Below are 14,145 nucleotides of genomic sequence, written 5' to 3'. Positions count from 1 at the left end.
GTAGCAATGATGATATAAAGAAGATGACCAACCGTATTTTCTCAAAAACTCCTATACCATCAACGACAACGAGGAAATCAAAATATTAAACACACGTAATCAATCAAATAATCAATCAATAGACACGTTTAAAATGTTCATTCAATCGACTAGGGCCGATGCCGGGGTATATTGAGGGGGGGCAGATGACGCAAAGGATATTTCTTTTTATTTTAGTGATATGGGTAATAAACAATTACATTTCTTTTTTGTACCGTCCTTTCTTCTTTTTGTCCCTTTCCCCCCTATTTTTACCACTAGAAAGATCACATGGAGCAACCGCCCCTACCCCCTGCCTTCTTTAGCCCCGCTGTTGACATCGTAATTTCATTTAAGCGTCAACAATCAATCAATCAATTATCCATCAATCAATCAATTAACCAATCAATCAATCTATCTATCTATCACATCCAATCAAACAGCTAGTCATAATCTAATTTGTAAGGGGTATATTAGGAGGTTAGTTTCATTAATTCAAGGAGAACCACCTAAGCTAGAATAGACTACAGATGTTCGTATAGGCAGTCTAAGTTAAAACTGAGGGACTACGTCGGTGACGAGATAACGACCCCAGCTGCCACCGGTTCTCCACCGACATGATTCGACACAATTCATGTCATCATTGGGGGCTCGATCTCGTCCACTAATTCGTTGAAGCCACATCTTTGATCTGAGGGCTACTCATCGAGGGGCAACACAGTCTGCGGAGGCCGAGGCCGAGTGGAAGAGACATCCTAGCTGCGGAGGCCAGGAACTGGACCGACCACCAGGGCCGAGTGGGGCATGTCAGGCCAGATGAGATGATGGGGGCTAGAGTCCACGATTACCGTTAAGTTAAGTTGTATTTTGTTATATCTGTGTATATTTTCATGTACAAATTATTGTAAAACCATCAAAAGAGAACATCAGAAAGATTGAAGAGATATGATTAAATATTTTTAATAACTATATTCATCAGTTCTACGTATTCTTTATTTGGTGTCAAGCAGCAGTAAGTAAATAATTTAAAAAAAGTCACTTCCCACGTGACACTCTGGTGTACAGATCGCGGGGCTTGGCGGCCAAGGACCCTCCCCATAAAAAGTTTCACAACCAAGAACTAAAGAAGAAAGGAAAGAAAAGGCAGGGAAAAAGTGAAAACGTTATCAAACTCAATCGTTTTAGGATTTTTGATTAGCTTACATACTATAAAGAAAAACAATTGAAATGAAAGAATTGTGAAACAACCTCCCCCCCCCAAAAAAAAAAATTAAATAAATGAAAAAACCTCATAAAATAAAGAACACATTGGAGCAGTTTTAGTGATTGCGCCCCCCCCCCCCCTCCGAAATGGAAAGAAAAGTAAAGAAATGAAATGAAAAATAATGATCAAACTAAACATGTAATAAATACATGCCAAAAATAAAGAATCATAATTAAAAAAATACAGTATTTAAAAGATTTCTAAAAATCATGCATAGATTAAAGAACTTTGCACAGTAACATCGTTTCATTAAAATTTAACTATTCAGTCTATCACAAGCAACACGTGCCGATTTTTATGGCGATTGTGCAGGAAAAGCCGATATTTTTGGTGCTGAATCAAACCCGACCGATATTCATGCTGCAGTCACATTTCCAATATACGGTGAGTCGAAAACAGCTGTTTTATTCATGTTTATTCAAACCACCTATTATTATGTAACTAGTACAAAAAATGTTTAAACGGCTGTTTTCGACTCGCCGTACGGCCGCCGTAGGGGAAATGTGACTGCGCCATTAGTCTCCAAAATAACCCAATCTTTAAAACAGCAAAATCCAATGGTACCATTAGCTTGACCAAGTTCTTTAACACCAGGTTGAGCTAGCCACTGACTTGGCTGTTATCATGGTTATGGATAGTTGTACGTTGGAGTAGCCATATAGTAGCATATCAGTGCATTTGGTCATACCATTCTGATTTGAACTTTTGTGATAAAGTCCATCATATTGAAGCTGGCAAAGCATGGTCAAACGCCGCCACATAAAATGACCGCCCATACCATATCTTTATCAAATAATGAAAAATCACCCCCCCCCCAAAAAAAAAGGGGGGGGGACCGAAGAGAAAGAAAGGAAAAAACAGTATTATGTTATACGCTTATTATTAAATCTATAAAACTGAGTATAAAACAAAGAAAACCAATAATAAATAATCTCTTATCTGTATTTATCTCCCCCTCCCACTTCCGTGCCATCCCTGATTGAAATAGCAAGTTCGGGTTTATCGGTAAAACTCCACCATCTTGTCCACCGGATTCACAATGTCGTAATGTCTTGAAGCACTTTCGTGTCAACAAAACGTCAACGTCATGCTTTATCTATCGAAAGGGACCTCATAAAAAGACGAGATATAATGTATTATTTCCAAGGAGTCCAGTTACTTAATGAATGCATTGAAGTTATATTTTTATTTCTGCAACTACTCAGCCATTTTGTATTTGACAGTGCTTCCTTTTCAAATTTTCTGATCTTCATATCTTCTATGTATGGGAGTAGTTTGCACAGAGATTCCGGTTTGAACGGAGGGTACCGGGGTTTTAAAGACCCTGAATGTCGCCACTTAAAGAAACGAGAGTATAATCCATCGTTTTTGTCAAGTGACTTCAGGTAATTTGCCAGTGCTTGTGGGGACTCAAAGTCTGAGATGTGAATAAAAGACAGTGGTGGTGCCAGCTTGAGGTAGGAATCCTTCTTAGGACCATAGACGATAGGTACGGATTGGTGTTTGAGGGCTGTGAACCAGAAAGGCTCCGTGATGTATTCCCGGCATTCGGAACTTTCAAAGGCAAGGAAAAATTTGTATTGACTCATCAACATGCCACATTGCTCCGAGTTTCTTGGGAGACACGTAAGATTAGTACATTCTCCATAAAGATCCACGGGTACATGCTTCATTAGCTCCGCCAGATAGGCTTTCCTTGGCCAGAAGTCTTTATCACCGCAATTGTCCCCCATCCAAGCCACCAGTTTCCGTTTTCCCCTGACGTAGTGACCGTAAGTGACGTTGAACTTATCCGTCGGTTCGTTCACAGAATATTGCGCATACGGATTAACCACGTCGGACGACGTCAGGTACGACCACGTGATATGCGATGGAAAACTACCGATACGTGGAAAACGCTTCTTAATCTCCAGAGGTGATAACATCGTCATGAAGACCCAAAGTTGATCGGGGTCTATCCGACGTTTAGACATCATTAGAGCTATTGCCTCTCTCATAGATACCGCGGACATCCCGAAGACCACCGCGTCCTTGTTTCGCAGGTCCGTCTCGTTCAGTGAAACCGTTATCTTCATATAACACGGAATCTGACCCTGGTCACCTTTGCATACCATGGGTTTACCAGTTGCATATCTGTATTTCGTCACCTTTTTGAGTTTTGACATCAAGGCTGTAAATTCTGAAGCTTTGTTCAATGTCCTGATCTTATCGAATATGTGTACATTCCAGTTGCATCTTGGTGGGGGTCCAGCCGGATTGTCATCATAATCAACTTCATCGATGCCGTGTTTAGACTTGATGACGTAAGGTGGGTCAACGATGTTAATCAATTGAAATATGACGACGACTGTAACGATGCCCAGCAAGAATGCATAGGGGTAGAGACACGCTCTAGCAGACCACATCTGTAGTTAAAAGGGGGAAATAAAAAAAAATGGAAAGAAGCGTCATAGCCATCATTTGAATAATTAACATGCTTATTGGAAGTAGCCTAATGTTTTCTCAGCATTCTTAAAGAAAGATTGGTTCTGCTTTGAGTTCAGTGAGAGTCTGACGAAAATGTAATATTTTAAATGCTTAAGTGACATGTTCCTCAACAGATGAGTAACTCCTCTCATCAAACCATTTTTTATAGAATTGAGTCAATGTGGAGATTAAAAAAAAAGCATTTGTCAGATGCAGTATTAGCATTAAGATTAGAGACTTTTATGACAATCAATAGAGCTAAATTGCAGATATTCCAAGGAAAAAAACATTGAAAGTGAAAGCTTGACACTAAGAATTTATAAGTTCATTATTGCAATCTATTTATACATCCAGAATATGAGAAAATGGATTCAGCCATTAAACCATTACTGTTTACACTAACCATTATGTTTCTCATGCTTCGAAGGATATCTGCTACATCACCACTGCAGGAAGACCTGATGGTTCCTCTGATCATAGTCATTCACGCACGAATATTACCAGGATAAGCCCCCTTGAATGTCCTTTACAAACACGAATGGTGATATTTGTCCTATAAACATAATTCACGACACAATTAGATGATAATGAATAATTTTTTTTTATTGTATTCTCTAAAATCAAATACATGCACATCCCATAAACAAGTTTTACAAATTATTTGAAACACGATTATAAATTATACAATAAATCCAATAAATCTCATATAATTATACAAATTATACATCAAACTTCAAAGATACTGGAAACTAATACTGATGCGTTTCAACAATTACAAAATGAAATATTAACAAGATGTATCAAATTACAAGAGAGGAATTTTTTTTTTTTTAAAGGATGTTTTATTGTATTCTCTCAAATCAAAATAAACATTCACATTCAATAAGCAGGTTGTACAAACTATTTCAACATGATCAAAAATTATACAATAAATCCATAACAGTTATAATTATACAAATTATACATCAAACTTCAAAGATACTAGAAATTAATACTAATGCATTTCAGCAATTACAAAATGAAATATTAACCAGATGTATGAAGTGATAAGAGAGAAAAAAAAGATAAAAAGTGCTGTTCTACCTCCCAACCCCCCCCCCCCCCGTCCCCAGGTTAGGAGCACCCTCCTCTTTTTATGCCTATACTCTACATGGAAGGGACTACAATTCTCCGTATTGATTTTTTTCTGTGTATTTTTTGTGGTTTTGTCTTTCGTTGTATATATACATTTGCCTCACTCTCCCTATATATACTTTTAGTTAAGATTTTCCCATTTCCTTAAATGTAGAGACATCTTACCCCTACCTAGCGCCAGCCTTCTTTCTTCCCATTCTTCTTCTTTAAATTTCCTTTTAATTTTATCCATGGTTATAAATGCACCCTTTTCCCTCCCTTTGAAGATTAAAAATTTAACAAAGATTAGAAAATGATTGACTAAACGTTCCTTTCCTTCGTCCTTTAATTCTACACCTACAAGAATTTCCTCCCAGCTTAAATTACTCGTAGAAATAAAACCAAACATCTCCTTACAATTATCCCAAACAAGACAAGCATATTCACATTCCAAAAATAGATGGCGATATGTTTCCTCCTCTTTTTTACAATAACAACAAAGATTATTCTGTGAGATTTTAAAACGGAAATAATGGCCGTAATCGATTAAATGTCTTCACTTAGAAAATCTGATAATTTCCGCAAATTTTAATTCACTTTCCCACGAACATTTTCTAAAGACGTCTTTAGATAATAGAGAGAGGAGATGGCATACTCATTTATCTCATTATTCAAAACAGTTATAGAAAATACCTAATGGAAAGATATATGAATTGGATATTTTTCATAATAAAAATAAAGAATGAAAGCTCACGGAATGAGGGATCCTTAGTGTATTCTATAATTCATGTTCCACAATTTCATTTTTGTTTTCTTGATGTTACGAATTCGGAGATTTTTCTAAAGAAATACCAACAACCGAAATCTAATCACAGTCGTCACTGAGGACTACAAATCCATCCTATGTTACCCCATGGAAACAATATATGACCTTAAAAAATCCAGGCAAATACTATAGGCTGTTTTCTCTTGGTTAAAAGTGTGTAAAGTAATAAATAAAAAACAATCATTGTTAGCTTCATTTTAACCAACCTGATAGTGTGTTTTGAAAAATTCTAAGAGTGTATGTTTGATAAGAAGTAGCTTATTAAAAGTGGCTTCTATCACTAGCGATCAGATGAGTGACGTGGGAACCATGCATGTCCCCCCCCCCAAAAAAAAAAGGAGGAAAAGAAAGTAAAGGAATGGAAAAGAGTAACTAATTATTTGATTTCTCAATATCATGTCAATATTTATCCAAGTGTAATTTATCACCGTCATGATCGTGGCTGCAACGAGCTTCGCTCGCATCTTTTTTTAACTTTTGCTCCATCCGCCATATTTGGCCCTCTCAAAATGATCGGCTCATCATGTCATTGGTTTCTATTATAACAATTCGTTATTTATTTGCTGAAGTCGTGGTATTTTTTATGGCTAGAAAGTTGAACTGCAGGGGGGTAATTAAATTGATCAAAATCATACAAATTCATAAAACATACAAAAGGAGACTCTTATTTAATTTCATGTCACCTTTCCAATACATTTTACATATTTGTATACTTATATATACTCTGCCAAACTCAGTCACTTATTTGAAAGTGTTAGAGGCTAAAACATTCACAGATAATAACGTTTGGACCGAAAATCAAATTGACTTGTGAATTCGCCTCTTTGCCATTCCATGCCGATAATCACGAATGTTTATTAATGATTTACATAGTCAGTTTGGCTCTTGAATATTTGATGAATAAATAAGGGCATGCAGAACCCGGTCAATATCACCTCCTATAAGATCTTGATATTTTGATAACAATTATAATCATAGACATTATTGTAAATGATCCTTCAGAAATGATTGCCTATATTTCTCATGAAATTAAATCCAAATTTTGTTTTCTTAGATACTTGACATCGTGGACGGACAGAGATATGCAAACAATTATGCATACAACGAACTGCGCCTAGATTGTGGAACAAATATCAAATGCAAGGGCCGGGTTTAATCGTTGCGTAAATAATTTCGATGATGTTCTTTTTATATATTTTAGCAGGATAGACACAGCAAACGATATGATTAATGTTATTGCTACTCATGACCAACAAAACGATATTTTGATAGGTGCAGATTTATGCGAATTTAAACAACTTTGTACTTTGAAAATGAGGATATTGTATTTGACGACCCGCTTGCATGTATGTATTTTCTTTCTTCCTCTTTTTTCATTTTTAACACCATTTACAAGATCATAAATATTTTACTTTCGTGTTTTCGAAAAAAGACGTTCGTGAGCCCCCTGAAAACCACAGTATTGGCGCAATAGCAATATGTTTATGAATGTCAAAGAAAGTACAGAAGATTTGCTTTCATTCAATGTTTAAATCGATATGATTTCTTGATTTTCTTCTCAGAATTTAGTTTGGTCAGCGATTTTCCTTTTTTTTTTAAGTGATCAATTATGTTTCGTAAGAAAAGTCGAATATCTCTAGTTAATATTAAAATTTAACGTCATAATAGATCTCGAAACCGTGCATGGAGGGAGACCAAATATTTTACATCCACATTTCAAAGATAGTCTAGATAGTATATTCTAACTTGTCCCATTCAAAACTTTACAAAATATTTTGTCGGGGATTAGACTTTGGAAAATCCTGGATCCGCCCCTGATACAGACTTTGACTGATTAACAGTCATGTATAATTAATATATTGAAAAAAATCTTGAACGGAAATGCAACAGGGATAAAATTGAAAATTTAGGCTGCAACATAATTCAAGAAAAAAAAATGGCTATTTGGGTCCAACCTTAACGTTTACACTTACATTGCACTGTTTGCCCATGGACCTATTCGTAATAGGTCCATGGTTTGCCTAAACCTTTACAAGAGTGCTCTTTTTACAATGTTTGACTATCAACTTATCTTATTGACTCTTCTCCACATAACATTTCGGAGAAGTTATCTCCCTGGTAAGTTTGATATCCTTCGGGATGTAACCTCATTTTAGACATTTAGTGTGGGTGTAATATATACATCAATATGCCATCACGGTGCATGGTCTCCTCTTCTGGAGTGGCCATATTTAATTGCTTGACAGTAAGAATTAAAACAAAGTTTTCATTATTAATTTGTTGAAATGGACCAGAGCAGTTTTCATATATCGACTTAACGACTTTGAATATGAACCTCCGACTGTTCTCCTCATGATGGTGATGACAGGAACACATACTGTCTGATATTATTATCTTCATGATCTTAAAAAGGCTATAACTACAGACGTCCTCGTATTTTTCTGGAGAAAAAACACAGCAGGCAGTGTTGGATCGTTACGTAAGTAAATTAGATCATTGTGATAAATATAGTATAAGATTCATAAAATATTGATGTTACAATCTTGAATAGAGAAATATACAGTAAATTCTAAAATTGCCGTTTCCACAAGATATAGCACAAGTCATGACGAAATCATGACATGATATGACTTTAGAAAACGCATCATCGGTCACCGTGGAAGTTATCAGGATTGAATTAAAGTTCGACAGTAATTCTTTAAGAATGATAAAAGTTATCGAAAATTTATGTCGCCCTAAAGTATATTGGGATAATGATATAAGATTTCTACTGAAAAAATTCAGTTGTACAATAATCATGATGAATTAGAAAGTCATGAAATTGAAAAAGATTCCGGATGAATCTAGTGATCCAATTATAGCAAAAAATGTCTGTTATACTGAAAGGGCAATTGTGGAAAGTGGTTGAATCTGACAATGCTTTATGGGACTAAGAAGCGGGCGCGCTGAAGCACCCGCAAGATTTCCCAGAGGGTAATATATTATAAGGTCTTTGGTGCTGCGTGTATTATTCTTCACAGGCAACACTCCCTGGAATTCTGGCAGGTGTGGCAAATTAGATAAATGAAAGGGAAATGAGAAAAAAATTGTGTTGAAACTTTTTTTGCTTGTCAAATTTCTAGGGACCATAACGACCTTCATTTTGTAGTGACCCCCCCCCCTTTGTTTTGTTTTTGTTTTTTGTGCTTGTCAAGTTTCTTGGGCCAAAACGACCTTCCTTTAACAAGTATTGGCGTGTGAAACCCTACCCTTAACAAATATTGGAAACAAAACGATACTCATGGCAGGTATTCCCTAAATTGAACCCCTAAACAAGTACAGCGATATTTCAATTATTATCCGCCTCCCACACCGCGCAAATCGTACTCTTAACACGTAGTGTTGACTGTTGAGGCAAGAAGTACATCCTTTATAAAACATTTTAGTCTTGAGTTTTTATACCCTCGCAAATTTGACCCTAAACACGTAGCTTTCCTAGCGAGAATAGATACCCTTTTTTCATTATTTTAGTGTTTTTGACACCCTTAATACGTTACGTACGTAACGTGCCCTATCTTTTTACGTATCCACTCGTCAATGTAAGTGGCCCCCGGGTTATTTTTTTTATTAAACCCACCATTGGCATTTATTATATACATAATTGAACATTCAAAAACACATCGCATGTTTACATATTTCCTTTTCAAATATTCCAAATTAAATTCTCGACAATCTTTTCCTGTTTTATTTCTTATAAGTATATATTTATAAATGCACCAAAAAGCAACTGTAAGAAATGAATCTAGTCCGGTTTCTTTGTGAGCTGTAAGTAAATGCAATTCTGTTATTTGAAGGTCGACATTGTGAAAGCATGTACATTATCTTCGTCCACCCTATGCCCCCCGGGTTAGGATTTCATGTTATAACATAAGAAAAAGGAAAGCATGGAAAGTGAGGATGTGACATCATCAGTCCACCTAATGAATATTCATGAAGACATGCCTAGAACTGTTTCACCTCAATAATGCAAATCTTTGAAATTCAATAACTTTGTTATTTGTTATCCAATTTTGATGAAAATTTCAGCACTTTGCTTTGTTAATTTTACTATATTTATTTAGGTATGAATATTTTCAGCCCGGAGTATCCCTTTAAAAATTAACAAAGTAGATGTTACTCTATATGATTTAAATTTCCACTGGTGTTATAAAATCAAAGCCAAACAATATCCGTTAAATTCATATTTGTTTTAGATTTACATATCGATTTATTTATGTCCGTTACATAGTGACCAAAACACAATAAAAAATCTCCTTCTCCTACTTCTGCTACTACTACTTCTACTACGACTACTACAACTACTACTACTACTTCTACTTCTACTACTACTACTACTACTACTACTACTACTACTACTACTACTACTACTACTACTAATGCTACTACTGCTACTACTGCTACTACTACTGCTACTACTGCTACTACTTCCATTACTACTACTACTACTACTACTACTACTACTACTACTACTACTACTACTACTACTGATACTACTACTACTTTACTTTACTACTACTACTACTACTTTACTACCACTACTACTAATACTACTACACTGTAAAAATGAAGTGCTAATTTAGCACTGAAATTTTAAATTTGAACTAGTAAATCAGCATTCGTAGTGCAGTCACTATACAATCATATAATAATAATAGTAATTATACTACTACTACTTCTTCTTCTACTACTACTGCACTACTACTACTAGTTCTACTACTATACTACTACTACGTCTTCTACTTCCACTACTACTACTACTACTTCTACTACTACTACCTCTACTGCTATACTACTACGTCTACTTCTACTTCTAACTCGTCTACTACTAATTCTATAGAAGTAGAACTGCGTCTTGTAATTTGTAAACAAATTTTCGGCATTACTCCTATGTGTTTAAGATCGCATGCTCGATCTTTAATGAAAATCATAAGTCAGAAAAAATTGGAACCAGTGGAATTCGAATCTGCCATCTACTGCTTTCCGGGCAGTGACTTAACCACCGGGCTATTCCCGTTCACGGCTAAATCACGATGAACTAGAATTCAAATACCCTCGATCCTCTTCTTTCCTCAGTTCTGACTCATTAATATACAAATGCAGTCCGCCGTGGACAATAGATAGTAAATAAAGAGGCTTTAATAGGAGGAAATCATAATTTGTATACTAATTTTCGGCATTACTCCTATGTGTTTAAGTTCGCATGCTCGATCTTTAATGAAAATCATAAGTCAGAAAAAATTGGAACCAGTGGAATTCGAACCTGCCATCTACTGCTTTCCGGGCAGCGACTTAACCACCGGGCTATTCTGGTTCACGGCTAAATCACGATGAACTAGAATTCGAATACCCTCGATCCTCTTCTTTCCTCAGTTCTGACTCATTAATATACAAATGCAGTCCGCCGTGGACAATAGATAGTAAATAAAGAGGCTTTAATAGGAGGAAATCATAATTTGTAAACAAATTTTCGGCATTACTCCTATGTGTTTAAGATTTAAACTGCGTCTTCGAGTTGTACTGCTAAATAAATCACAAAAATGTTTGTCGCGAATAATACCATGTCTCTTTACATGAAGCGATTTTGTGACATGTGCGTTTCCGAGCAACCCGGAATGGTTAACTCGATAAGCAAAGTTATAATGCATGGGCTTGAACAAATATTCGTAGTTTTGGTAACTGGATAACATCCCATGATTGGTCCACCACCCTTACTGATAACGATGTAAATGTTAAATGTGATAAATTTTATAGTGAGTTGGATAGGGCTATAGATATCCATTTCCCTCTTAAAAGAGTAAAGATGCATCAAGATGATAAACCCTGGATCACACCGCGTATCAAATCTTTGATTTCACGTCGTCAATATTTGTTTGAACTTGGTTTACCTGCTTGGAAAAAGGTCCGCAACCAGATTATAAGAGAGTGCGTCTTAGCCAAGCAGGAATTCTACTGTAATAGGGTCCAACGGCTAAAACGGGACAACCCACGAGCTTGGTACAAATTTATTAAGCTAATGACATCTAACGGAAGAATTGAACTGAATTTGAATATCCCGAATGACAACCAAGATGTAACTGATAAAGAAATTGCAAATAGAATAAATGATAACTTCTTGAAAATTGCAGAAAACACTCCATCTTTATCATCATCCAACCTCCCAGTTTTTCTCCCAAGCCGAGAACAATTCCCGTTCCAGGTTCAACCATGGGATGTCTATAGGGAGCTTCGGAAACTCCAAGTTGGTAAAAGTTCTGGTCCCGATGGTATATCCACTCGTCTGATAAGAGAATACGCACTTGAGTTTTCCACACCCATATCCGAAATAATTAATACATCTCTAGTTCAAGGTGTTGTACCAAGGCAGTGGAAAGAGTCTACAATAGTGCCCATCCCTAAGTCTTCCCCTCCAACCATTGATAAGTTAAGACCGATTGCCTTGACAAGCCATTTCGCAAAGCTTGCTGAAAAATTTGTGTATAAGTGGCTCCTAAAAGATATAGAGAATAATTTGGATCCCCATCAATATGGAAACAGGAGTAATACATCCACCACTCACTACCTTGTGAACTTTCTTGACTATATCCATTCCCATGCTGACAAATTAGGTTATAGCTCAACAGTGGTAATGACAGACTTTACAAAAGCTTTCGATCTCGTAGATCACAACATTGTGATTTGTAAATTGTTTTCCCTTGGAGCGACACCCGATCTCATCCCATGGTTGACAAGTTTTTTAACTGAAAGAACACAGAGGGTTAGATACAGAAATGAATTATCGGACCAACGACAGACACATGCTGGTGTCCCCCAGGGAACACGTTTGGGTCCTCTCCTCTTCCTTGCGCTCGTCAATGATGCCCTCCTAGATTCACTAGTGCCCAGGTGGAAGTATGTGGACGACCTCACACTAGCAGATAGTCGACCACATACATCCCCCAGTAATTTACCAAATGATGTACTTGAGCTGGAAGCATGGTGTAGAGAATCCAATATGAAACTAAACCCCACTAAATGTCAAACTTTTCAAGTGTGCTTTAGCAGAAACCCACCTTTGCCAGATCCAATCACTATTTCTGGTCATGTCATTGACAAATGTAACCATGTAAAGCTGTTGGGGGTCATAATCCAAACAGACCTGAAGTGGAATCTTCATGTGAATGACATCGTGTCCAGATCAAGTAGGAAACTCTACATGATTCGAAATTTGAAAAAATTTAACCTCCCTAGAAGCGACCTCCTTACTATTTACACATCATACCTGCGACCAATACTTGAATACTGCGCACCTGTGTGGCACTCCTCCCTAACGGTGAATGAATCCAGACAAATTGAATCCATCCAGAAAAGAGCATTGCGCATTATACTTGGTCAGCAATACGTTTCATACGATAATGCACTGTCACTCTCCGGCCTGACAACCTTGTATGACAGACGTGTCCACCTTTGTTTTAAGTTTGCCCTATCTATCGAAAAATTCTTTCCCGATTGGCTACCAACAAAACAGTCATCACTAAGAGCCCTCAGGAATAGCGAGAAGTACAGAAATCCAAGATGCCGTACAGAACGCTATAAGAAAAGCACAATACCCTTCCTTATTAGGCTACTGAACCAAAGGTGAAAATATCCCCCCAACACATACCATATTTCAGAATTACGGCCTCTCTTAACCCCCCCCCCCCCCCTAGTTTCCCTTGTTCCCCCTTTTTAAATTACAGGTTATTTCAACACCATGCAACCAGTTCAAGTTCATGTACTAGTTCGTAAACTCACCCTGATCTGTATAGTATCTTTTAATAATGTACCCGTTTGAATTATGATTACATTTCCACCTTCAGCTCTTTACTTTACAACTTATTTTGAAAATTAGCCATTCCTACCTTTTGTTTCTGTAAACACCATAGCTTTATTTCTTGTCATGAGGTTTTGATTTATCGTTTTAATATTTCAGTTGGTTTTTTTTTTTTTTTTTTTTTTCCACCACCCATTCCTTACAGTAATTCCTTATTGACTTATGTACATTTCTTTAAATGTGTATATTGTACAGCATAAAACTTATTATGGATTCATCAATTTATTTATTAGTAATGTATTTTAAAAAAACCACATAGTTATAAATTTTAATGTCTTAATTCTCATTGTAATATAAGATATTATTTGCACAATTGAATCCCAATTGTCACCAGAAAAGTGAATTATAAATCTAACTTGTCTGTACAGTTCAAATTTAAATTCACATTATCTTCACTTGTAATATGATTAAATTCTAAATTATCATGATCATGACCATTAATATTTTGTAACTAAAACATGTGTTCCTTATTGTCTTATAAAATTGCAATAGTTTAAACACAATTCTTGCCTTAAATGAGTATTGTTAGTTTAATTTATAATACAATTCAGATTTATATTTTCTTCACTT

The 14,145-nt window shown here is 36.1% G+C and overlaps 1 protein-coding gene across 2 annotated transcripts; it reads right to left on the bottom strand.

The window, feature by feature from the left end:
- Positions 1-214: 214 nt before the first annotated feature.
- On the bottom strand, positions 215-13,041 carry LOC129257146 (3-galactosyl-N-acetylglucosaminide 4-alpha-L-fucosyltransferase FUT3-like). 2 transcript variants are annotated; one of them, XM_064097185.1, is made up of 3 exons: positions 12,985-13,041; positions 4,152-4,301; positions 215-3,687 (listed from the first exon to the last, which is right to left on the bottom strand). In XM_064097185.1, the coding sequence occupies exons 2-3, from the start codon at positions 4,230-4,232 to the stop codon at positions 2,419-2,421; spliced, it is 1,350 nt and encodes a 449-aa protein (XP_063953255.1). In that variant the 5' UTR covers positions 4,233-4,301; positions 12,985-13,041; the 3' UTR covers positions 215-2,418. The 2 variants fall into 2 exon arrangements, with proteins under 2 accessions (XP_063953255.1, XP_063953256.1); XM_064097186.1 differs by lacking the exon at positions 12,985-13,041 and adding an exon at positions 12,776-12,916.
- Between the last annotated feature and the right edge of the window lie 1,104 nt (positions 13,042-14,145).

Source organism: Lytechinus pictus, chromosome 3 (genome assembly GCF_037042905.1).
Source record: "Lytechinus pictus isolate F3 Inbred chromosome 3, Lp3.0, whole genome shotgun sequence".
Lineage (NCBI taxonomy): Eukaryota > Metazoa > Echinodermata > Echinoidea > Temnopleuroida > Toxopneustidae > Lytechinus > Lytechinus pictus.
The sequence above is the reverse complement of the archived record's forward strand: the minus strand, read 5'-3'. Positions and strand labels throughout refer to the sequence as shown.